This window comes from Pseudophryne corroboree, chromosome 4 (assembly GCF_028390025.1).
Source record: "Pseudophryne corroboree isolate aPseCor3 chromosome 4, aPseCor3.hap2, whole genome shotgun sequence".
Lineage (NCBI taxonomy): Eukaryota > Metazoa > Chordata > Amphibia > Anura > Myobatrachidae > Pseudophryne > Pseudophryne corroboree.
The window spans coordinates 931,824,335-931,851,716 of NC_086447.1; the positions used below are offsets into that span (position 1 = coordinate 931,824,335).

Below are 27,382 nucleotides of genomic sequence, written 5' to 3' on the forward strand. Positions count from 1 at the left end.
GGGGTCCGGAGGCACTGCAGGTGTGGGAGGGGCAGGGGTGCCATGGGTGGGGGAGGGGCAGGTGTGGGGATGTTGCAGATGGGTGAAGGGTTCCGGAGGTGCTGTGGGATGGGAAGGGGCGGGAGTGCCGCTGGTGGGGTAGGGTCCGCAGGCGCCATGGGTAGGGGAGGGGCAGGTACGGGTGTTGCGGCAGATGGGGAAGGAGGTCCGGAGGTGCTGCAGGTGGTGGTGGGGCAGGTGCGGGGGTGCCATTGGTGCGGGAGGGGTGGGTGAGGGGGGGGCCGCGGATGGAGGAGGGTGTCTGCAGATGCTGCGGGTGGAGGGGGGCAGGTGTGGGGGAGACATATAAGGGGGGTGAATGGTGGAGGGGGCCTGGAGATTGCTGGGGGTGGTGAAGGGGCGGAGGAGTGGGAGCCGCGGGTGGTGTAGGGGGTCTGGAGGCACAGCATGTGGGGGAGGGGTGGAGTGCCGCATGTGGTGGAGGGGAAGGTGCGGAGGTGTGGTGCATTGGGGAGAGGTCTGGAGGTGCTGCGGGTACTGTACCTGCCAAAAAGGTAGTTGGAGGGTATGCAGTAACAGGGCCAGGACAGGGGTGACAGGGTCAGAACAGGGTTGACTGGGCCAGGACAGGGGTGACAGGGCCAGGACAGGGGTGACAGGGCCAGGACAGGGGTGACAGGGTCAGAACAGGGGTGACAGGGTCAGAACAGGGGTGACAGGGTCAGAACAGGGGTGACAGGGTCAGAACAGGGGTGACGGGGCCAGGACATGGGCGACGGGGCCAGGACAGAAATTACAGGGACAGGATAGGGGTGACAGGGTCAGTGTAGGGGCGGCAGGACCAGGACAGGGGTGTCAGGGCCAGTATAGGGTTGACAGGGCAAGCACAGGGGTGACAGGGCCAGGATAGGGGTAGCAGGGCCAGCATAAGGGTGACAGGGCCAGGATAAGGGTGAAAGGGCCAGGATAAGGGTGAAAGGGCCAGGATAAGGGCGGCAGGTCAAGGCCAGGGGTTACAGGGACATGACAGAACACAGGGCACGGGAGAGATTGGTATTAGGGACAGAACAGTGGTGACAGACAGATGTGTCTTACCGGAGTCACTGCTGCTGGCTGCTGCTGTTCCACTCCAACCTGTTGGCATCTGCTGCTGGTGGAGACTTGGCATGGCTGACTCTCTTAGGCTGTATTCCTGCTTCCTCTGCCCGTCCGCATCACTCCCCCCCTCCTCAGTCACACACCGCAGACCTCGCGCAGCTGCCGGGCACTGTGGTAAGGTGAGACTGGGAGTGACTGGTTAGCCCCCAGGAGATGCTGCGGCTGGAGGGAGGAGGGGGTCATAGCATGCACGTGGCGCGGACCTCACGGCTGCTGGGCACTATGGTAAGGGGAGACTGGGAGTGACTGGTTAGCTCCCAGGAGACGCTGATGCTGGAGGGAGGAGGGGGTCAGAGCCTGCAAGCAGCGCGGACTTCTGCAGCGCTACCCGCCGGCTAAAGTGTGTGAAGGAGCTGGGCGCAACTCACTGCGGGTGGCAGCGCTGCAGCTAGCGGTGGGGTCGCAGGGGCTGGAGATAACAGAGGCAGTACGGAAAGTGCACAGCGGCTGGTGACCCACAAAACTACAGCTAAGAAGCGTGGAGTGTGCCAGATTAAGGGGGGGGGGCAGGCGGTACGTACCGTAGGCCCCACAGTTTTAGGGGGCCCCCTGGCTGGAGTAGCTCTGTCCCAGCTCAGAAGCTCCCCCGTCCTGCCAGCAACAGCGGCAGCATTGTGCTACAGTCAGCACACGCTGCTGCATATTGGCAGGTCTGGGGTGTTGCAGGGAGGCAGCAGTCTCCCTGCTTTCTTCTGCCTGTGCGGGTGTGTAGGGGGGAGCGACCACCTCCTCTGGATTTACCCCTAGCTGAGGGGCCAAAATTCCATAAAAAAAAAAAAAAAAAAAAAAATCCCGGAATTTGCATAATGGGGCGTGGCCTCGCGTCCCGCAATTAGGCCACGCCCCCAACCCACAGCAGGCACAGCAATGAGATAGGGCTCCCCTGTCTCAAGTACCCTGTGCCCCCCGGTCTCATAATCAGCCCCTGGGGGCATGCCAGCAGCTCACAGAGCGCTGGGCATGCCCCCTCACTGACGAAAACGGGGGCCCTCCCGCGAAGCCACGCCCCCTTTTCGCTGTGTGTGTGTGTGTGTGTGTGTGTGTGTGTGTGTGTGTGTGTGTGTGTGTGTGTGTGTGTGAAAGCTGGGAGGTATGCACCCTGCCTGTGCCATGTCCATACTATCTGCTTCTGCAGCTGCTCCTAGTGTCCTATAGATTTGGCCAGATCTGTGACTCATTTGACTAACTCCGCCCACTGTTGTGACTCCGCCCAGCGTTAGCAAATGAATCACAAGATCACAGACTAGGGCTATTATATAGGAGATAATGCCCTTACCAAATACGAGAAAATATGGTCTCCTTGGATCAATTGCACATACTCATCCCTTGCCCTTCGGATTTAGGGGGCACTGGCCGTCACCGTGGTGCGTTATTTGGGCCCTGAGGCGCTGAGTCGGACCTCTCTCTCTCATTTATCGTATTTTGTTTAATTATTTTGCTACTGCACCACACCTTACACACCTTAGGTGGACTAGGTTTGAGTTTGTTTAAGGGGGTTTTGTTTTGGGGTAGAGGGGTTGTGGGCTATAACTGGCCTACTGGATGGGGTATTTACAATAATGGTTCGGGGAGAAAAGATCTAAAATGTTAAGTATGTGGATCATGATCTGTTTACAGACTTCAGAAAATATGTATATTGTGGGAAGGATGCACGGGAACAGCAGTACGGGGAATGTCTTCTGTATATGTATATCCTTGGAGAGGAGTATGGTTCAGTATAATGTGTAATGCCGAATGTGCTTCTCAGTGTACACTGAAATGTCTGTATCATTAATTATGTTGTTGAATAAAAACACTCTATTCAAAAAAAAAAGAGAGGGTCAGGCGGATCTAGGTCCAATAGGGGGGCAGTTGTGAGGGGTAATTTATGCGAAGGGAGAACTTACCGCAGGAAACAGCATGTAATTTCTGAGGAAGTCGTGTGTCTCAAAGAGAGTATAATCCTTAGATTCCACTGCAAGACAAAACACGTCCGTATTAGTTATCAGAAGCTTCAAGACGTTTGGAAATGAAAGACCACAGCACAATCTCTACACAGAAAATGAGCGTTCCTAATTAAAAGCCAATTCCACATGAAACCAAAAATTCAGTTTTTTGCGCAAATCAATAAATACTACATACAGTATGTGCACTAGTGGCTCCCCGACCTGGGCGGTGCTCGGGGGCTGCTACGGACCAATGGGCCTAAATCAGACCGGATCGCTGCTGTGCGTTTTCGCACAGGTCTGAGCTGCGTATGCGCCGGTGCAGCAGTGTGCCAGCATATGCCAGACAGCCGACGGCTGTCTCAGCCCTGTGATCGCCTCTGCCTGATTGACAGGCAGAGGCGGTCGCTGGGCAGGAGGGGGCAGTCCAGCGGCGTTTGGCCCGCCGTTTTAGGGGCGCGGTCCGGGCAACTCAGGTGTGCCCGGACCGTGCAGGGGGCGGGTCGCGTGACGTCACACTCGGTCGCTGCGACCCAGACAGCGACAAGTAGCTCCCTGCCAGCGTGCAGGAACTGCTCTGTTAGGGAGCTACTGTTCGCTGCGATGCTTTTGTACTTGTGCGGGGGATTCGGGCCTGACATGCGCGGCGGACTAGCCCTGTGCTGGGCGTCCCCCCGTATGTCTGCGTGACTGATCGTAGATGTGCTAAATTTAGCACATCTAATATCAGGTCTGAATTAGGTCCAATGTGCATCTGGCAGGAGAATAAACGCTGCCCCTACAGGTGGGGGAGGATCAACAGGAGACTATGGGGGTAATCAGACCTGATTGCGCAGCAAAAAAATTTCTCTAAAGGGCTAAACCATGTGCACTGCAGGTGCGGCAGATGTAACAGGTGCAGAGAGTGTTAGATTTGGGTGGGGAGTGTTCAAACCGAAATCTAAATTGCAGTGTAAAAATAAAGCAGCCAGTATTTACCCTGCACAGAAACAATATAACCCACCCATATCTAACTCTCTCTGCACATGTTACATCTGCCCCAGCTGCAGTGCACATGGTTTTGCCCATTAAAGAAAGATTTTGCTTTTGCGATCAGGTCTGAATTAGGCCCTATGTCCACTGCTTCTCAGATAGACTTATCACACACGAAGTCGGCAGGATTGAGGCCGGACACCCCGGACGCTGCTGGAGACCCGCCGGTCATATTTTGTATTTACGTTTTGGTCATGAAACGCCACTTAAAACTGGATTGAGCGAAAATGTAGTACTGTACGCCATAGTTAGACATGTAAGGATAGAGGTTGCAGCGGACATCTCCGGGTAATGAAGCAGCAATATAACATTGCGTTACCTTGCACAGCTAGCGCAGCTAGTCGGATGTACTGCTCCACAGTACAGTGCAGGCGGCCCTCAAACACGTCCTTCCTGAGCTGGAGGTAATACTGGTACCTGAGGAAAGAGAGGCTCCATTCAGTACAAGCAGATCATTAGAACGCTGGCAGTAATTACCAAGTGTAAAATAAGCCGTAGCATTATAACCAGCAGTTTACCAACTCCGAAGACGCGCGCTTTGTGGTGTACGCACATTACGGTAGCTCGCTTACTAACACACATTACTGATAAACCCATTTCATATTTTAAGAATTTTGCACATTTTGGGGCGCACTGCTTAAACCACAAAACAACAAAACAACAACCAAAAACCTAAATAAAGAAAATAATCAGCAGCGATTTGGACTGCGCAGTTCCGATCACGTCATTTTCTGGGCGCTAGCGTGCTTTGGGAGACTAAAGAAAGCATATGTCCCATTTTGGGAACACTGCCCGGCCAAGATGGCCGACTCCACACTCTGTACACAACATTCACACAAATAAAAGAAAAAGGGGAAAATGAAAGCCGCAAGATGTAATTACTCCCACTTGGCTCATGAGTGAAACCTCTACAGATAAAGTCCCAGCCTTTGAAGATGCATCAGTTTGCAGATTAGGGAGATTAAGACGCTGGCAGCAACGGTAACAGACGCTTGATCTCGCGCCCATCACTAACTCAAATAACCTTAAGACGTCGGCAAGCGGGTTTCTGAGGACACCTGAAGATTCCTATAGGCTGGTGATGCTGTAATATATGCTGGTGGTATTAGGCACTGCCCGGGGAGAACGCCATCTTATAAGGATGGCGTCATGCTGTACTCAGCCTGAGTGGTAGGACGTGTACCCATATAGCGGGGACTGTGGCCATGAGGCTGGGATAGGTCCATTCTATTGGCGGAAATCCAACAACAAATTAATATTTCATGTTTCATTTACAGGCATGCATTACACCAATGATACGCCAACATCCACCGCCCACAACCAGCGCTATAGCCAGGGCGGCATATAAGGGGCCTGATCTATCAACCGGTATTTGCGTAAAAAAAAAAAAATAAGAATTTACTTACCGATAATTCTATTTCTCGTAGTCCGTAGTGGATGCTGGGAACTCCGTAAGGACCATGGGGAATAGCGGCTCCGCAGGAGACTGGGCACAAAGTAAAAGCTTTAGGACTAGCTGGTGTGCACTGGCTCCTCCCCCAAGCCTCAGTTAGGATACTGTGCCCGGACGAGCGTACACAATAAGGAAGGATTTTGAATCCCGGGTAAGACTCATACCAGCCACACCAATCACACCGTATAACTTGTGATCTAAACCCAGTTAACAGCATGATAACAGAGGAGCCTCTGAAAAGATAGCTCACAACAATAATAACCCGATTTTTGTAACAATAACTATGTACAAGTATTGCAGACAATCCGCACTTGGGATGGGCGCCCAGCATCCACTACGGACTACGAGAAATAGAATTATCGGTAAGTAAATTCTTATTTTCTCTGACGTCCTAGTGGATGCTGGGAACTCCGTAAGGACCATGGGGATTATACCAAAGCTCCCAAACGGGCGGGAGAGTGCGGATGACTCTGCAGCACCGAATGAGAGAACTCCAGGTCCTCCTCAGCCAGGGTATCAAATTTGTAGAATTTAGCAAACGTGTTTGCCCCTGACCAAGTAGCTGCTCGGCAAAGTTGTAAAGCCGAGACCCCTCGGGCAGCCGCCCAAGATGAGCCCACCTTCCTTGTGGAATGGGCTTTTACAGATTTTGGCTGTGGCAGGCCTGCCACAGAATGTGCAAGCTGAATTGTATTACAAATCCAACGAGCAATAGTCTGCTTAGAAGCAGGAGCACCCAGCTTGTTGGGTGCATACAGGATAAACAGCGAGTCAGATTTTCTGACTCCAGCCGTCCTGGAAACATATATTTTCAGGGCCCTGACTACGTCCAACAGCTTGGAGTCCTCCAAGTCACTAGTAGCCGCAGGTACCACAATAGGTTGGTTCAGATGAAACGCTGAATCCACCTTAGGGAGAAAATGAGGACGAGTCCTCAATTCCGCCCTGTCTGAATGGAAGATCAGATAAGGGCTTTTACAGGATAAAGCCGCCAATTCTGACACGCGCCTGGCCGAGACCAGGGCCAACAGCATGACCACTTTCCATGTGAGATATTTTAACTCCATAGATTCAAGTGGTTCAAACCAATGTGACTTTAGGAACCCCAAAACTACATTGAGATCCCAAGGTGCCACTGGAGGCACAAAAGGAGGCTGTATATGCCGTACCCCTTTTACAAACGTCTGAACTTCAGGAACTGAAGCTAGTTCTTTCTGGAAGAAAATTGACAGGGCCGAAATTTGAACCTTAATGGACCCCAATTTTTAGGCCCATAGACACTCCTGTTTGCAGGAAATGCAGGAATCGACCTAGTTGAAATTTCTCCATCGGGGCCTTACTGGCCTCGCACCACGCAACATATTTTCGCCAAATGCGGTGATAATGCTTTGCGGTTACATCCTTCCTGGCTTTGATCAGGGTAGGGATGACTTCATCCGGAATGCCTTTTTCCTTCAGGATCCGGCGTTCAACCGCCCTGCCGTCAAACGCAGCCGCGGTAAGTCTTGGAATAGACAGGGTCCTTGCTGGAGCAGGTCCCTTCTTAGAGGTAGAGGCCACGGGTCCTCCGTGAGCATCTCTTGAAGTTCCGGGTACCAAGTCCTTCTTGGCCAATCCGGAGCCACGAGTATAGTTCTTACTCCCCTCCGTCTTATAATTCTCAGTACTTTTGGTATGAGAGGAAGAGGAGGGAACACATACACTGACTGGTACACCCACGGTGTTACCAGAGCGTCCACAGCTATTGCCTGAGGGTCCCTTGACCTGGCGCAATACCTGTCCAATTTTTTGTTTAGGCGGGACACCATCATGTCCACCTTTGGTTTTTCCCAACAGTTTACAATCATGTGGAAGACTTCTGGGTGAAGTCCCCACTCTCCCGGGTGGAGGTCGTGCCTGCTGAGGAAGTCTGCTTCCCAGTTGTCCACTCCCGGAATGAACACTGCTGACCGTGCCCAGCGAAAAATCCTTGCAGCTTCTTCCATTGCCCTCCTGCTTCTTGTGCCGCCCTGTCTGTTTACGTGGGCGACTGTCGTGATGTTGTCCGACTGGATCAGCACCGGCTGACCTTGAAGCAGAGGTCTTGCTTGGCTTAGGGCATTGTAAATGGCCCTTAGCTCCAAGATATTTATGTGAAGTGATGTCTCCAGGCTTGACCACAAGCCCTGGAAATTTCTTCCCTGTGTGACTGCTCCCCAGCCTCGCAGGCTGGCATCCGTGGTCACCAGGACCCAGTCCTGAATGCCGAATGAGCACTCTGCAACCACCACAGGAGAGACACCCTTGTCTTTGGTGACAGGGTTATCCGCTGATGCATCTGAAGATGCGATCCGGACCATTTGTCCAGCAGGTCCCACTGGAAAGTTCTTGCGTGGAATCTGCCGAATGGAATTGCTTCGTAGGAAGCCACCATTTTTCCCAGGACCCTTGTGCACTGATGCACTGACACTTGGCCTGGTTTTAGGAGGTTTCTGACTAGTTCGGATAACTCCCTGGCTTTCTCCTCCGGGAGAAACACCTTTTTCTGGACTGTGTCCAGGATCATCCCTAGGAATAGAAGACGTGTCGTCGGGATCAGCTGCGATTTTGGAATATTGAGAATCCAACTGTGCTGCCGCAACACTATTTGAGATAGTGCTACCCCGACTACCAACTGTTCCCTGGATCTTGCCCTTATCAGGAGATCGTCCAAGTAAGGGATAACTAAAACTCCCTTCCTTCGAAGGAGTATCATCATTTCGGCCATTACTTTGGTAAAGACCCGGGGTGCCGTGGACAAACCAAACGGCAGCGTCTGAAACTGATAGTGACAGTTCTGTATCACAAACCTGAGGTACCCTTGGTGAGAAGGGTAAATTGGGACATGGAGATAAGCATCCTTTATGTCCAGAGACACCATATAATCCCCTTCTTCCAGGTTCGCAATCACCGCTCTGAGTGACTCCATCTTGAATTTGAACCTTTGTATGTAAGTGTTCAAGGATTTCAGATTTAAAATCGGTCTCACCGAGCCGTCCGGCTTCGGTACCACAAACAGCGTGGAATAATACCCCTTCCCTTGTTGCAGGAGGGGTACTTGATTATCACCTGCTGGGAATACAGCTTGTGAATGGCTTCCAATACCGCCTCCCTGTCGGAGGGAGACGTCGGTAAAGCAGACTCTAGGAAACGGCGAAGGGGAGACGTCTCGAATTCCAATTTGTACCCCTGAGATACCACCTGAAGGATCCAGGGGTCCACCTGTGAGTGAGCCCACTGCACGCTGAAATTTTTGAGACGGGCCCCCACCGTACCTGAGTCCGCTTGTAAAGCCCCAGCGTCATGCTGAGGACTTGGCAGAAACGGGAGAGGGCTTCTGTTCCTGGGAACTGGCTGTTTGCTGCAGCCTTTTTCCTCTCCCTCTGCCACAGGGCAGAAATGAGGCGCCTTTTGCCCGCTTGCCCTTATGGGGCCGAAAGGACTGCGCCTGATAATCTTCTTATGTTGAGAGGGTACCTGGGGTAAAAATGTGGATTTCCCAGCCGTTGCCGTGGCCACCAGGTCTGTTAGACCTACCCCAAATAATTCCTCCCTTTTATAAGGCGATACTTCCATATGCCTTTTGGAATCAGCATCACCTGACCACTGTCTTGTCCATAACCCTCTTCTGGCAGAAATGGACAGCGCACTTACTCTTGATGCCAGTCGGCAAATATCCCTCTGTGCATCACGCATATATAGAAATGCATATTTTAAATGCTCTATAGTCAGTAATATACTGTCCCTATCTAGGGTCTCAATATTGTCAGTCAGGGAATCCGACCAAGCCACCCCAGCACTGCACATCCAGGCTGAGGCGATTGCTGGTCGCAGTATCACACCCGTGTGAGTGTATATACATTTTAGGATATTTTCCTGCTTTCTGTCAGCAGGTTCCTTAAGGGCGGCCGTATCCGGGGACGGTAGTGCCACCTGTTTAGACAAGCGTGTGAGCGCTTTATCCACCCTAGGGGGTGTTTCCCAACGTGCCCTATCCTCTGGCGGGAAGGGGTATGATGCGAATAACTTTTTAGGAATTAACAGTTTTTATCGGGGGAAACCCACGCATCATCACACACTTCATTTAATTCCTCAGATGCAGGAAAAACTACAGCCAGTTTTTTCTCACCCAACATAATACCCTTTTTAGTGGTACTGGTATTATCAGAAATATGTAAAACATTTTCCATAGCCTCAATCATGTAACGTGTGGCCCTACTGGAAGTCACATTCGTCTCTTAATCGTCGACACTGGAGTCAGTATCCGTGTCGGCGTCTGTATCTGCCATCTGAGGTAACGGGCGTTTTAGAGCCCCTGATGGCTTTTGAGACACCTGGACAGGCACAGGCTGAGTAGCCGGCTGTCTCATGTCATCAATCTTTTGTAAAGAGCTGACACTCAAACGTAATTCCTTCCATAAGCTCAGCCACTCAGGTGTCGACTCCCTAGGGGGTGACATCTCCATTACAGGCAATTGCTCCGCCTCCACACCATTTTCCTCCTCATACATGTCGACACAATCGTACCGACACACAGCACACACACAGGGAATGCTCTGATAGAGGACAGGACCCCACTAGCCCTTTGGGGAGACAGAGGGAGAGTATGCCAGCACACACCAGAGCGCTATATATATATATATATATACAGGGATAACCTTATAGAAGTGTTTTTCCCCTTATAGCTGCTGTTTTATTAATATTGCGCCTAATTAGTGCCCCCCTCTCTTTTTTAACCCCTTTCTGTAGTGTAGTAACTGCAGGGGAGAGCCAGGGAGCTTCCCTCCAACGGAGCTGTGAGAGAAAATGGCGCCAGTGTGCTGAGGAGATAGGCTCCGCCCCCTTTTCGCTGACTTTTCTCCCGCATTTTTATGTATTCTGGCAGGGGTTAAAATACATCCATATAGCCCTGGGGGTTATATGTGATGTATGTTTGCCAGCCAAGGTGTTTTTATTGCTGCTCAGGGCGCCCCCCCATAGCGCCCTGCACCCTCAGTGACCGCAGTGTGAAGTGTGTATGAGGAGCAATGGCGCACAGCTGCAGTGCTGTGCGCTACCTTGGTTAAGACTGATGTCTTCTGCCACCGATTTTCCGGACCTCTTCTTGCTTCTGGCTCTGTAAGGGGGCCGGCGGCGCGGCTCTGGGACCGGACTCCGAGGCTGGGCCTGTGTTCGGTCCCTCTGGAGCTAATGGTGTCCAGTAGCCAAGAAGCCCAAGCTGGCTGCAAGCAGGCAGGTTCGCTTCTTCTCCCCTTAGTCCCTCGATGCAGTGAGTCTGTTGCCAGCAGGTCTCACTGAAAATAAAAAACCTAAAACTAAACTTTCACTAAGAAGCTCAGGAGAGCCCCTAGTGTGCACCCTTCTCGGCCGGGCACAAAAATCTAACTGAGGCTTGGAGGAGGGTCATAGGGGGAGGAGCCAGTGCACACCAGGTAGTCCTAAAGCTTTACTTTTGTGCACAGTCTCCTGCGGAGCCGCTATTCCCCATGGTCCTTACGGAGTTCCCAGCATCCACTAGGACGTCAGAGAAATATATATATACACACATACATATATATATATATATATATATATATACATACACACACACACACACACGTTTCTATACTTTTCTCATTTTTTAAGTATCTTCTGAATCTATGTAAGTTTTTTTATTTTATTTATCTTTTTTTTTCCTCGATAAAATATACTTTTCGGGATTTTTTCTAACTTTTTCAACTTTTATTAAAAAAAGAACGGGAACCTTATTGGTTTTTCGGGAAACTTTCCATTACTATTTCTCAGCAGCTCTTACTGGCGAGTTTTACAATAGGCCGGATCGTTCTTATACAGGTGAAACTACAAGGTGTGTTTTTTTACTAAAAAGCATATGCTTAATTTTTTTTATTTTTTATTATACATATATATGTTGAACTACTTTAAAAATGTTGTACTTATATTTACTGTATGTACACTTATAAATTTACATTTATATAAAAATCTCTCTATTATGGGGTTATTATATGCTATTGTTTGCACGCTATCTTTATAAAAGGCCAGAGGATAACAATAGAATTAATCATTTATTCTTTATGTGCAAAAATAATTGTGCTGTATAATTATTTATTTATTACCAATTATTTATATAGCGCACACATATTCCGCAGCGCTGTACAGAGAGAATATTTGGCCATTCACATCAGTCCCTGCCCCAGTGGAGCTTACACTCTATGGGGGACATTTACTAAGCAGTGATAAGAGTGGAGAAGTGAGCCTGTGGACAAGTGGCCCCATCAACCAATCAGCAGCTCTGTATCAGTTTATAGTATGCAATATTATAGTATGCATTTTATAGTATGCAAATTATAGATGTTACGTCAGTGCTGATTGGTTGCCATGGGTACTCCTCCACTGGCTCACTTCTCTACTCTTATCACTGCTTAGTAAATGTTCCCCTACACATTCACACCAGGGTTAATTTTGTTGGGAGCCAATGAACCTACCAGTATATTTTTGTATTGTGGGAGAAAACTGGACTACCCGAAGGAAACCCACGCAAGTACGGGGAGAATATACAAACTCCACACAGTTAGGGCCATGGTGGGAATCGAACCCATGACCTCAGTGCTGTGAGGAAGTAATGCTAACCACTACACCATCCGTGCTGCCCGTGTGTAATCAGCCAATACTGACAAAAATTCACAAGCATCCTGGGATATCTGAAAAGGCTAAACTGTATGGTGCCCAGGAGCTGATAATACCACCTATAACCCCGATGTTTTCCCTGTGGAGCCCTGTGGAACCTGAAGAAGAAATAAAGATTTCAGGCGAAATAAACATGGAATGGCGGAGCCATTATACCAGTTCCTATATTTCCCATCCAGCAGGAGAACACGTTCTTAGAGGTATACAGTACAACTGGGAGGGTTTTATATTTCTGTAAAGTTTTTAAAGGTCCCAAGTGAGAAGCTTTACACCAGGAATAAGTAATAAGCAGCAGCATAAAGTGTAACGCACCCGTGAGTGCGCAGTGTGGTGCCGCAGGCTAGATAGGCGGGAGTTACGCCCAACTGGCAAATGAATATACATTGTTGGTGAATGCCTGTGCTATTGGTTATCAATCGTTACCGCAGCTGTCACAAGGTCATCTTCCTGTACATGTAGCAGGCTGGGAAGCAAAGAATATATAAAACACTGCAAGCACGTCCATCCGCGCCATTCCACCAGCTGCACCATATCGCCAGCCGCACCAACGGCATCTGATAGAAGAGGTCAACTTCCGCCAAGAGCAATGTTATCATGCTTAAACTTTTCAGAAAACAAAAGGGAGATCCCATGGGACAAATTGAGGCGCATTCATTGCTTTACTCTAAGAACCTAAGTCACTATGGCGGTATAGAAGAACGAACTCCGTACAGATTGTTCTTGGCTTGCTTCTTCATGCTGCTATCATGGATATACAATTCTGCACACAGTCATCCGACTACCATGGGCACCACCATAACCACACAATGTAGTGAGCAGAGAGGTTTCAGAACGCCCCTCTGAGCTGTGTTGCGTAACGTCCTCCCCCTTTCTCTCCCTCAGCAATCACATAACATGCTGAAAACTGCATGTGTACGATACTGGCGTCCATATTTGTTTGCCCTCCATAGATATTTTGAAAGACAGCTAGGAGACACACTAAAAAAAAGGGACTATAAGACGCATGATGAAAAGTGTATTTATATAACTATATCGTCCCTGAGCTCTACACCTTCTCTCAGCGATTCTAACCAGAGCCATAACTAGACTTTTTGGTGCCCTGCGCGAGAAAGATGTGAAGAGCCAATAGTAAGAATGTCGCTATGCGTTTGGTTTATTTTTTTATTTTTTTTTATTTAATAAAAAAATATTACTGACCTTACTCAAAATGTATCTCATCGAACACTACCCAAAATGATCCGGATATAACCCCCCGGTGCAGGACTAGAGACACTACTGTCTCTCTCTTCCTGGGTAATTTCTGGCAGAGGCCCAAAGCCCGTTACTTAAATATAAATATTAGGTCATACGCCATCAAAAGCACATTACGATATACAGTATACAGACAGGACATTGGGTGGCCACAATTATTACATCTAAATGGATGATCATCTTACTTCCAATATTCTATTCTTCATAAGATTACCAATGCTAAAGGGGGCGTTTTGCCACTTATGTCTGTGACAGATCAAATCCTCTTCTCAGTTACGATGGGAAAGGGGTTTACAATCCGCTTCCCCCAGAACATTGGGCAGGTACTTTCGTCACCTCTGACCTTTACAATCCGCTTCCACCAGAACATTGGGCAAGTACTTTCGTCACCTCTGACCTTTACTAATCCGCTTCCACCAGAACATTGGGTAAGTACTTTCGTCACCTCTGACCTTTACAAATCCCCTTCCACCAGAACATTGGGCAAGTACTTTCGTCACCTCTGACCTTTACGAATCCGCTTCCACCAGAACATTGGGTAAGTACTTTCGTCACCTCTGACCTTTACAAATCCCCTTCCACCAGAACATTGGGCAGGTACTATCGTCACCTCTGACCTTTACAAATCCGCTTCCACCAGAACATTGGGCCGGTACTATCGTCACCTCTGACCTTTACAAATCCGCTGCCACCAGAAGATTGGGCAAGTACTATCGTCACCTCTGACCTTTACAAATCCCCTTCCACCAGAACATTGGGTAAGTACTTTCGTCACCTCTGACCTTTACAAATCCCCTTCCACCAGAACATTGGGCAGGTACTATCGTCACCTCTGACCTTTACAAATCCGCTTCCACCAGAACATTGGGCAGGTACTATCGTCACCTCTGACCTTTACAAATCCGCTTCCACCAGAACATTGGGTAAGTACTATCGTCACCTCTGACCTTTACAAATCCGCTTCCACCAGAACATTGGGCAAGTACTTTCGTCACCCCTGACCTTTGGCCTCTGTGATTGAGACCAACCAGAGGCTTTTGCTACATCTAGCCGAGTTCTTCTCCAGAATTACTCCATCTCCAGTATTATCCCTTATATATTTTTACACTTCCCAATTTGATCCATATTAGATGTCCCATGGGGGCATATATGGTCTACAATTAACAATACGGTGGACAAAATCCAGTTTAGCTTTGAAATGGAGACCCTGGTGGCCCCTTATTCTATCTCTGCATCCTCTATTATAAAATAGTCATATTACAGAACAGCGAAGAAAGTTCTAGAACTTGTCCTACAAGTGGTACTTCAGGTCCCTCAGCTTTCATCCTAGGTGACGCCTGTATCTTTACCCTAGGTGACGCCTGTATCTTTACCCTAGGCGACGCCTGTATCTTTACCCTAGGCGACGCCTGTATCTTTACCCTAGCTGAGGCCTGTATCTTTACCCTAGGTGAGGCCTGTATCTTTACCCTAGCTGACGCCTGTATCTTTACCCTAGCTGACGCCTGTATCTTTACCCTAGCTGACGCCTGTATCTTTACCCTAGCTGACGCCTGTATCTTTACCCTAGCTGACGCCTGTATCTTTACCCTAGCTGACGCCTGTATCTTTACCCTAGGTGACGCCTGTATCTTTACCCTAGGTGACGCCTGTATCTTTACCCTAGGTGACGCCTGTATCTTTACCCTAGCTGACGCCTGTATCTTTACCCTAGCTGACGCCTGTATCTTTACCCTAGGTGACGCCTGTATCTTTACCCTAGGTGACGCCTGTATCTGTACCCTAGGTGACGCCTGTATCTTTACCCTAGGTGACGCCTGTATCTTTACCCTAGGTGACGCCTGTATCTTTACCCTAGGTGACGCCTGTATCTTTACCCTAGGTGACGCCTGTATCTTTACCCTAGGTGACGCCTGTATCTTTACCCTATGCGACGCCTGTATCTTTACCCTATGCGACGCCTGTATCTTTACCCTAGGTGAGGCCTGTATCTTTACCCTAGCTGACGCCTGTATCTTTACCCTAGCTGACGCCTGTATCTTTACCCTAGCTGACGCCTGTATCTTTACCCTAGCTGACGCCTGTATCTTTACCCTAGCTGACGCCTGTATCTTTACCCTAGCTGACGCCTGTATCTTTACCCTAGCTGACGCCTGTATCTTTACCCTAGCTGACGCCTGTATCTTTACCCTAGCTGACGCCTGTATCTTTACCCTAGGTGACGCCTGTATCTTTACCCTAGCTGACGCCTGTATCTTTACCCTAGCTGACGCCTGTATCTTTACCCTAGCTGACGCCTGTATCTTTACCCTAGCTGACGCCTGTATCTTTACCCTAGGTGACGCCTGTATCTGTACCCTAGGTGACGCCTGTATCTTTAACCTAGGTGACGCCTGTATCTTTACCCTAGGTGACTCCTGTATCTTTACCCTAGGTGACGCCTGTATCTTTACCCTAGGTGACGCCTGTATCTTTACCCTAGGTGACTCCTGTATCTTTACCCTAGGTGACGCCTGTATCTTTACCCTAGGTGACGCCTGTATCTTTACCCTAGGTGACGCCTGTATCTTTACCCTAGGTGACGCCTGTATCTTTACCCTAGGTGACGCCTGTATCTGTACCCTAGGTGACGCCTGTATCTGTACCCTAGGTGACGCCTGTATCTTTACCCTAGGTGACGCCTGTATCTTTACCCTAGGTGACGCCTGTATCTGTACCCTAGGTGACGCCTGTATCTTTACCCTAGGTGACGCCTGTATCTTTACCCTAGGTGACGCCTGTATCTTTACCCTAGGTGACGCCTGTATCTTTACCCTAGGTGACGCCTGTATCTTTACCCTAGGTGACGCCTGTATCTTTACCCTAGGCGACGCCTGTATCTTTACCCTAGGTGACGCCTGTATCTTTACCCTAGGTGACGCCTGTATCTTTACCCTAGGTGACGCCTGTATCTTTACCCTAGGCGACACCTGTATCTTTACCCTAGGTGACGCCTGTATCTTTACCCTAGGTGACGCCTGTATCTTTACCCTAGGCGACGCCTGTATCTTTACCCTAGGTGACGCCTGTATCTTTACCCTAGGTGACGCCTGTATCTTTAACAAGCTCATAACCCGTGTGTTGCAATCGCTCCGAGCTTATGTTTGTATGCAGAGTACTGATACTCGGTGGTGTTACTGTGCAGCATTTTTACTGTTTGCATCCCTCTCGTTACTAAACATGACTGATGCCCATCATAGTTGACCCTTGTTTCATTTGCTTGATAAATGCCATCCTATAAGTGAAGTGGGCTTCCAACTTCACGGGACTTTCCTTTACACAAGTTCTTACTGCAACTTCTACGGCTTTATCTTTTGTTCTTCATTTGATGTTTTTCAGTCATGCATTTACATCAACAGGCAAATGCATTTATTTTCATTGTCCGTGGATACGACATCTAACGCCCCTGTAGATATAATTATATTGCTGTAGTCGCCTGCTGCACTCTATGCACTGGATACAAATATACAGAGAGAGCCGCTTTGTACCCGGCAGCAACGATAAAGGTTGCGCAACGTTGCACTGCGGGATTTAAGGGTAGCAAAACCTGACATCCAAGTAACAAATAAAAAACCAGGCTCCCCCTCCCCCCAAACGCAACACCCAGAAACGCCGCCGACGGACCCTTGCAGCTAACCGGATCGACCGTGTAGATTACGGTAAATGGGATTGGGTAATATTTTGTGCCAGTTATAATGATTTCCAGTATAACACGTTATGAACACTGTAATTTCTCCAAGATGGAGGCCGGCAGGCAATGCGTTAAGTTTAATCACACATTAAATGAGATAGATAAACTATGCCAGAAGCATCCTAGGAATGTGATACAGGCTGGCACTCCGCACAGTGTCCGTGGGAGCTACCAGGAATGCTGGCATTTAGGAAGGGGAGGTAGACAGAGAGCTAGAAAGTCCTAAATGAACCGTTTCACAGCTGCGGCAAAGCTGAGAGAGCGTAGCCCATGCTGGCAGGTAATTAATATTACCCAGAGTGCTAGCCGCTGCCTCCTTGTACCTCACACATCTATCTTGTAAATACATTAATTATTTTGCACCAATAACCTTTTACATAAAACCGTTCAGAAGATTTGATAAGTACTGAAAGCACCGGTTCCACCGACGCTACGTTTACTGTATGGAGAGCGAAACTTCAAGGCTTCTCAACTCACTAGATTTATATATTATTTGGCCCAAAATAATTAATCTGTCCATTATAAAGATTAGAAGTTCCTCTGTCCGTTACAGCGCGCTTACGCTTCATCCGAAACAGTTCCGCCAGCGCTGGATCACGGGCAAACAGGTGTAAGATGTGCGACACAATGACCATTCTCTGTCTGTACAGTCACATTACACCGGCCAACCACTTGCGCACAACTGTTTATTATAGTTTACAGTTGTAAAAATTCACCTTTTAATGGGATCAATTCATCTAGGAGCGATGCCAACTCGCACTGTTCCGGCGCAATGTACGGCAGAAGTTGTGCATTTCAGTACGCGCCCCTGGAGGGCTGCGATGTAAAATGCACGATGTAGGGGTGATCTGTGGGCAATAAAGCAGCACTACAGGGTACCAATGTCTGCATAAAAGCAAGCCATATTTCTGGCAGTTCTGTGTACTCCGGAGTACTATGGAGATTTAGAACATCTCAAGTACTGACAGATAAAATTTGAGGGCTATGCTCTCCCACATTAGGAAAGTTGGGATGCAGGTCCCGTTTACTGTAGGACATGGGGGGGAAAAATATCCAGATAAACCCAAGTATCCAGCGAGCAGAGGTTCTGTAGCCGAAAATACCTGGTTAATGAGACGGGTTCCAGCAACAGTAACTCCAATAACCATGTGCTACAAAAGCGATAGACAGAAGAGCGTCTCGAACCATGACGTGGATGGACGGCACCAGCAGAAAACCACACCGGGTGCCACACCTGTCAGCTAGGAACATGAGGCCACAGCGGGCGCAGGTCACCAGCACCGGGCAGCTGAAAACTGAAAACCATTACCTGGTCTGCTGAATCTGGATTTATGCTGCGGCATACAGATGGTGGGGTCAGAATTTGGCATAAACAACCCACGGTTCCGTCCTGCACAGCATCAGGGTGGAAGTGGCGGTGGTGTACATGTAGGTAATGTTTCCCGACACACGTCAGACCACTCAGTATAGTTTCTGAACCTACAGAGTATGTGTGTGTGTTATATCATGTGACTAAAACGCTGGGGAACGTATAGACGCATAGTATGTACGTCCAGGGATCCTCAGCTACATCTTCTAAAACTCCAGGGAAATTGCAGTAGGTTGGAAAGACAGACACCCAGCAATGTTAGGTTCCGGTATTAACAAAAGTAAAGGTTCCCTGAAGTAAATGCAATCAGAGGGAGGGCGTCCATTCATCAGGCACATTTTGGGTCAGTCTGCCAGTCTCTCTCTCACTACCCAGGGAAAGGGCCTGAAGCCTACAGAAAGACAACCACTTGTGTTTGTAAGTGTAACAAACTTACAGGGCCCATACATCAGACACAAATCAGGGTAATTCCCCGTCCTGCCAAAGCCGGGGACAGAGAAAGCATACAATTTTGTGGTTGCAACCAGTGAGTCAAATCATCAATGGCCAACGACGGCCAATACGGTTGCCGATCACATCGGAAGAATAGGGAATCCGAATTATCCACAGGATATAATTTGTTAGTTTTGGTGCAGGACAGGCTTTTATCTACACACATAACCTATATAATAAAAGGCTAACACTGCTCCTCACCTGTATGGGGGGAAATCAAGTGTTTTGTGCACCATAGCCACCAGATGGCGCCTTATGGAGCAACTGAAGTGTTGCTCCATTTGGACGCGCACAGCCGCCTGCACTGACGTTACTGTCATGTTGTTCAGTCATTTTCACAGGCCGGTAACTAGATTATATGTGTGTGTGTGTGTGTGTGTGTGTGTGTGTGTGTGTGTGTGTGTGTGTGTGTGTGTGTACACACACACACACCATACATAAGCACACACACACACATCTATATACATATGCAAACACTATACATATAAGCACACACCTATATACACATGCATACACAATACATATAAGCACACACACACACAGACAATACATATATGCACACACACAGAGACATATATACACATGCAAACAATACATAGAAGCACACACCCCTATATACACATGCATACACAATACAAATATGCACCCACACACACAATACATATATGCACACACACACACAAACAGACACACTCTTCCAGCACATTGTCCCTCTTGGTGTGTGTATCTAGTCTGGTCAGGCATTGCAGGCTGCACTGTATAACACAATACATATATACACACACACACACACACACACACACACACACACACTCTTCCAGCACATTGTCCCTCTTGGTGTGTGTCTCTAGTCTTGCTTGGTGTGTGTCTCTAGTCTTGCTTGGTGTGTGTGTATCTAGTCTTGCTTGGTGTGTGTGTGTATCTAGTCTTGCTTGGTGTGTGTGTGTGTGTATCTAGTCTTGCTTGGTGTGTGCGTATCTAGTCTTGCTTGGTGTGTGCGTATCTAGTCTTGCTTGGTGTGTGCGTATCTAGTCTTGCTTGGTGTGTGCGTATCTAGTCTTGCTTGGTGTGTGCGTATCTAGTCTTGCTTGGTGTGTGCGTATCTAGTCTTGCTTGGTGTGTGCGTATCTAGTCTTGCTTGGTGTGTGCGTATCTAGTCTTGCTTGGTGTGTGCGTATCTAGTCTTGCTTGGTGTGTGCATCTAGTCTTGCTTGGTGTGTGCATCTAGTCTTGCTTGGTGTGTGCATCTAGTCTTGCTTGGTGTGTGCATCTAGTCTTGCTTGGTGTGTGCATCTAGTCTTGCTCGGTGTGTGCATCTAGTCTTGCTTGGCGTGTGTCTCTAGTCTTGCTAGGCATTGCAGGCTGCACTGTGTAACACAATAGTCACTGATGCTGCTCTTTTACAAGCCATCATCCCGCACTGCAGAGTAAACACTCAGTCTGGAATCTCTCTGTTTGCCTTTGCCGGGAAGGAGCAGAGTTTTTTCACCCTAAAAGGCCACTATTTGTTAAAAATAAACTCCACACGTGAAGTATGCAAGGAGAGGCCAGTATCGGCACGCTCGTCGGGAGACGGACACAAACTGCAACCCGACTCTTACTCTCCCGAGTACTGCATTCACCACCACAAATTACAGGGTGAGTACTCTGCCAGCACAATGCATTCCCAGATAGCAACATATCATTTCACTGGGGCTAAACCAACAAACCAGCAGAATTACTGCATGTAACACGGATACACCATATAAAACGCACACATCACCCGTTCTCCCCCATAATACGCTGAGTAGGGGTTACTCACCCTGCGGCTCCCAGATAACATCAATCTGCCGGACAAGGAACACTATGGCGATGTCAGACATAGTCGCGCGATATTAATTTTATTGCACGCATGTGTCTAAGTCGCACCGCATATGGATCCCGATTATGGTCATACAGTAATGATTTCAGGCGTACACTTAGAGATGTATACTGAAAATGTTTTCCGCATTCCTGGGCGGTCGCTAACATAGGAGGCCATACCCAGATGAGGAATCTGCACCGAGCACAGAGATAGTGAAAGCTTCAATGATGCAACCGATGGAGGCATCGAAGGACCCACCAGGTGGTATTAGAGCGTCCACAGGCGGTCTCAGTCCTTGCACAGTCAGAACACGGGTGTACCCCAGGAAAAGGCATGTACGGACATTTGCATAAAGTCGCAGACAGCAACCGGCAAAAGACGCTGACACTATCTGACCACGCAGTAACCACTATGGTGCAGCCGGCAGGTGGCAATTTCTGGCAACTAGCTTTACACAAAAAAAACACAGATGACCCTTAATAGTTGGACAAAAACCCACGGATCAGTATCGTTGGAAAATGACCGCTATGGCAATGTGTGCCACGCTTATACGGCCACGTAAATCAGCACAAAGCTCGCCCACATATGTCTATGACCACACTAGAGAGAGAGCCTGTCGCTCAGTGCTTGGGCCATGAGACCGAATTAGCCTGGGGGTGGCCATTTTTATACTTGGCAGTCTGAACATGGATGTTTACACGGAAAAGGAGGGTTTTTGATCCTGCACCGACCTAGATTCAAAATACGTTAGTAATCGAATAGTGGCCAGAAATGGACAATGTTTGTGGAAATTCCTATCTGTCCGTATGGCGGTGCGCCCAGAGTCAAAGAAAAACAATTGTATGTACACAAGGAGAGAAGTATGACTCTTGTTTGGGCGCACTCTCATTTCAGTATCTAAGTGTTAATAGATAGGTGATGTGCCTATCAATCAATAATGTAGTCTTTATTTCTGCTCTTTAGAATACATGGAAACTCAGCAAGACATATAAAACATAAGTAACCGTGGGTAAATCATATGGGAGATGTATACTCCAAATTGTGAAATGTTCAGATCTTAATTATGCCTGGATAACTGCATATCGGAAGATAGCTACATATTACGCTGCTTCCGTCTGCCAAAGATCTGTACAAACTGTGTTTGTATTAATGCACCCTTAGTTGGGTTAAATACGTGAGTGGGAGAACCCACACACTAATAAGCAATTCAATTAATCAGCCACTGTCAGGGATAAGTCGTGACGAATGGAGGTTCAAAAAGTAGTAGAATTGAGTATAAGTGGTGATACTGCTGTTGGTGTTGTTTCTATAGGGAAATAAATCCTCCTACTTCACTGGGTATTCCCTAGAAGTCGCCCGTCTAGGTACTGACCCAGCCCACCTCCGTTTAGCTTCCAAGATCGGACAAGATTGGGTGTGAACGCAGGGGTATGATCGTAGGAAGGATTGACCCTATACCACCAATGAGAGTGCACCGAAACGGAAGGACTGAATCCTCCTCAGAAAAGAAATATTGATAGGACTGCGTGGGAAGAGGGGATAGGAGCAGTTGGATAGGTGTGAATCTGCTGTCCACGTTAGACTGAAGAGACGTGTCTCCTGAGGGGGCACGCTCCCCAGAATCGTGGATGAGAGTTCACAGAAGGAAGACAAGTGGGAAAAAAAGGGGCGCAAAGTAAAAAGATAATTGCAGGATGGTGGAGATGTTGAATTGAACAATTGAATTATATTCCAGTGAATCCCTTGAAACTTTAAATGTCACTTGTGATCGTGGCCGAGAATTATTATGTAAAAACAGTTATTGCTTTTTATAGTAAGAGCTAATGTATGAAGCAAATAGATTATGCCCTGTGTAATAATCACTTGGGTGACATGCCCTTACAAAGCAAAAACATAATACACACAGTTTGAAATTTGCCAGAGGCAGACTATTTGCGAGATCGCACACCACCTGTCACTATTTCATGAGGTGTGAGGAAAAAACATATTTTTCACACTATACATAGACAAAGTAGATATGCTATGCTCATTCACTGGGAATACCAGCAATATAAATAGCAGGAATAACCCATTCAAATGTCAGACAGGTAGGTGCCCTTAGGGAACAGACGAGGTGCCCGCAAAAAAATGCGGAGCCACAAATTGCCCGCCCCTATCACAAGGTTGTATCACAGTGTACCCACATAAGAGAGTACACACATGTAAACAGCCTAGCTGGAAATCCCAGCAATATTGGTGACACAATTCCTTTCAAAGGTACAAAAGTATTTTGCTAAAGCATTGGTGACACAAATTCATTCAAAGGTACAGAAATATTTTGCTAAAGCATGAAATCTGAATCAATAAGGCATTAAATATCACCCATTCAAATGTCAGACAGGCAGGTGCCCATGAGGAAAACGCGTTTCACCCGGTCACGGGCTTGTTCACTTCCATTCTCAGCAGCTCATACGTGTCAATTGCCAGAGTATTTACCTACCCCTGAAATTGCTGTCAGCCAATGACTGATCCTGGGGGCGGGGTTGTAGTGAACCTATGATCCAATCGGGGGCCAACATAGGATGCATCACATGGGCGGACTTGTGAAATAGACAGGGAAGGGCGGAAGTTATACATATTACTTCCGCCCTAATGTATTGTCGTAATATCGCGGAGAAAGTAGTGTGACGGTAGTGTCACACTGGGTGGAATAAGACGAGCTGGAGAGGGCGGGAGTTACTCTCATAAACGCTGATGTTATCTCAGTGAAAGTAGCCGTGAACAGCAGCATAGCACTGGTGGGGCTGTACGGGCGGAAGCTGTAATCTGAACTTCCGCCCCTCTTAGCATTAACAGGTTGCTAGGATACCCGCTTGTCGTCCTGCCGCATTAGACGCTAGTATGGTTGTGTGGGCGGAAGCTGTAATCTGAACTTCCGCCCATACTGGACTTGGTGTTAGCAGGTTGCTAGGATACCCAACTCTAGGTAGACATAGTATAAGGAGAGGGGCCAGGGGACATGTGATGACCATGGACAGAACGCATCCATGATCATTACCTGTAAGGCCCATGGCACTTCTCCAGGTACTTCTGTTACACGGTAATGACAGATCAGCAGGGACGTATACAAGTACATTGGGCCGGTAATATCGCTTTGCTGGTCAGTCTAGGATTGTGCATGATGGAAGAGTAATAATACATATACGTGGAAGCCCAGGATACAGGGGCCAAATGTGCGATTCCGGTAACACCGCCATCAGAATAAATGCAGCAATTTGCTTAAAACGCAATACAGACCTGGTTCTGCCATTAAACTCATTGCCACGTCAAACCCAATGACTATCTCGCAGGACTCGTACTGCCTATTACACCTGGACCACATTGTACATCCATCTCAAACGGTCACTTATTCGGCTACTATACTGCTCAGGTTCTCCTCGTGTCCAAAATTAACCTGTTCAGGCATCAGGGGCAAATTACCAGGGTAACACAGCAAAACAGCACTCAGTGAGCCTGTACCCACAAACAGACCAGAGTCGCTGGTGGGGAGAAGGGAAACTGGGGAGTGCCAAGAGGAGAGGAGGAGGTAAGATGGTCTTGCTACTGAGGGCTTACAGTCTACATATGAGGGGCATAACAAGGAGGGTGAACTGGAGGAGAGGGTAGGTGAGTAGCCACTGTAGCAGAGTAATTACGTATTACGAGGGCAGAGAGGTATTAATAAAGGGGTAAGTCTAACAAGCTTGTCTGAAGGATGAGGAAACTGGCAGGAAGTCTGGTAGGGCGAGGGAGTGAGTTCCTGAGAAGAGGGGCAGCGCGGGAGAAATCTCAGATGTATGGGAGAGAGAAATTAAGGAGCACGATTTTGGGCCTATCTTTTTGGGGGTTTGGATGTGGGTCAGCCACAAGTATCTCCCATTATGGAAAAGGCAAAATAGCTTTCCATTGTAATCCCACGTCTTTTCTCACAAGTTTTCCCCAATCCTCTGTTTGTAAAGGCAGGGCAATGTCTATATGATCACCGACACAAATCAACTTAAGACAGGTGTAATAATAAGCGCAACATAAAGACATACCTGGTGATGCTGTGGTTTAGGTAGGAGACACTGGGCACATAGAACATTACACCAAAGTAGAGTAAGGACTCCATGGAAAACTTGTCCAGTTGCTTCTTCAGTGATTTTCCAAGCTCCACCCATCGCGCCTGGCGAGACTTTCCAATAAACCAGAGGCCAAAGTAGTGAGTCTGGGGAAAGAAGAGTCGTTCAGTATCATGTTCTCTTTACACAAATGAGAATTTAGCACAGAGACAAATTATTATTATTATCATCCTTTATTTATATGGCGCCACAAGGGATCTGCAGCGCCCAGTTACAGAGTACATGAACAAATCGCGTTACTCCGGGAAACACCCTAGAACCTCAACGTTGGGCACCAAACGGACAAAACAGGTATCCGTCAGGAACTCGAACCAGACACATCCCACCAGCCCTCAGTAATTACACCCCTTCGTAGGGAATCAGCAAGAGACCATCTTGTCTCCTTCTTAAGTGATAACACCATTTCCTACTGAATAGGCTGCATTTGTTATGGGGTTTTTTAAAAACATTTGTCCAGCCCGCAAAATGCCCGTTTTCTTTACTGGCCCATACTTCGGCATTTCAGAGACTCTAGAAATTAGGGGGTAGATTTACTATAGCCCTCCCAGATTCTGCTTCATTCTTTTCTGAGGTGGGCAGGGCCTCGACGATGCAGATCGCATCACAAGCCACTACTGCGCCAAGCCGTGATCCGCAGCAGAATGGCGTGCACCTGAACAGAGCAATGGGCGTGGGGATGTCATGTCACAAATCTCCCCCGCCATTTGCCCCTGAGGAGTCCCTGGTAATTTGCCCCTTGGCGACTGGAGCTTCTCTCAATGGGCCTAATTCAGACCTGATCGCAGCAGCAAATTTGTTAGCAAATGGGCAAAACCATGCTGCACTGCAGGTGGGGCAGTTGTAACATGTGCAGAGAGAGTTAGATTTGGGTGGGGTGTGTTCAAACTGAAATCTAAATTGCAGTGTAAAAATAAAGCAAACAGTATTTACCCTGCACAGAAACAAAATAACACACCCAAATCTAACTCTTTCTGCACATGTTACATCTGCCCCACCCGCAGTCAGTGCACATGGTTTTGCTAACAAATTTGCTGCTGAGATCAGGTCTGAATTAGGCTCAATGTCTATTGAAGGTCAGGAAACATTACTGTGCACTTTCCCTTATACAACAGGAAACGTGGAATGACGCTGCTCGGAAAGATATTTTGGCACCGGATCACCACTCTGGCACCTTATCTTCTCCAGCTCTCCCGGGAATGTAAACCGTCACATATTCCGTTCATTACACATAACTGGACACTATGAACAATGGTTGTTATTCAATTGAACTGCGCTCCTCCCCAGCCGACCGAGAGGAGACCACGCCATCGCTAAAAACACTGGGCTGTGAGTGCGCTCTCAGGATGCTTACAGGTAACCCGTGCCTTACAGACTGCTGAGGACCCGTACAGGCTACACAGACACCCGTGAGAAGTCACCAGTCCGTTCTGCAGATCGTTCTTTAGCACTACGCGCGCTCCCTAACCAATCGTATGAATCTACTGGCAGCGCGGAGTCATACGCAGCTCAGTCGCATTGTTACTTCAGCTGAATGGGCGTCAATGTGTGGTAATGGTGCATTCGCAGTTTGGTGTCAGTGTGTCGATGGAACCGCAGTCTACGGCGAGTTGTGTGTAAACGGAGGATGGGGCTGGTGCAAGTGCGCGCCGGTAATGGCGGCGATGTAACCAAGCACACTGGTGCAGCCGCACAGACAACTGCATCTGTTCACACGGAAAAAAAGCCATAACTTTCTATGAGCAAAGTACATGCGTCTGACTTGCGTGCAGCGCTGCATCCGCCCGAGTGTCACTGATTGCTTGTAGCGCAATCCTAGCTGCATTTTGTTGATTTGATTCTCGAGCGTCAGTGAGTTCAGGACATCAGGGTGCATGGGAAATGGATCAGAGTATAATCCGCGATTGATTGCAGTGTTGCTACATATATTGGCAGCTTGCTTGAATACGGTCCAGACTCACAGCAGCTGGTCATCCGGGTGTAGGCGTGCGCCTGTTGGTGAGCTTACACTGTGCTGCTCAGTGCAGACGGCTTAACACTCACCCTGCAGAGTGGCTGCAGACCCACAATGCAGGACAGGTGTGCCACTTACCTGCTGGGATGAGGAGGGAGCAGCAGAACACTAGATCACATGTTCTCAAACTCGGTCCTCAGGACCCCACATGGTTCATGTGTTGCAGGTCACCTGTAGATTTTTAAAATGTGACAGTTGGAGATACACAGAGCAGCTGCTGGGTGACACGGAAAACGTGAACCGTGTGGGGTCCTGAGGACCGAGTTTGAGAACCACT

General features: G+C 48.2%; 1 protein-coding gene and 1 pseudogene across 2 annotated transcripts in view; both read right to left on the reverse strand.

Moving 5' to 3' along the window:
- PTPN14 (protein tyrosine phosphatase non-receptor type 14) overlaps positions 1-27,382 on the reverse strand; it is a 122,059-nt gene that overhangs the window by 41,634 nt on the left and 53,043 nt on the right. For both annotated transcript variants that reach the window (XM_063919082.1, XM_063919081.1), the window contains exons 3-5: positions 25,011-25,180; positions 4,435-4,532; positions 3,045-3,112 (exon numbers count right to left, since the gene is read on the reverse strand). In XM_063919082.1, the coding sequence (XP_063775152.1) occupies positions 3,045-3,112; positions 4,435-4,532; positions 25,011-25,180 (336 nt within the window). The remainder of the gene's footprint in view (positions 1-3,044; positions 3,113-4,434; positions 4,533-25,010; positions 25,181-27,382) is intronic.
- On the reverse strand, positions 22,279-22,397 carry LOC134912937 (5S ribosomal RNA; annotated as a pseudogene).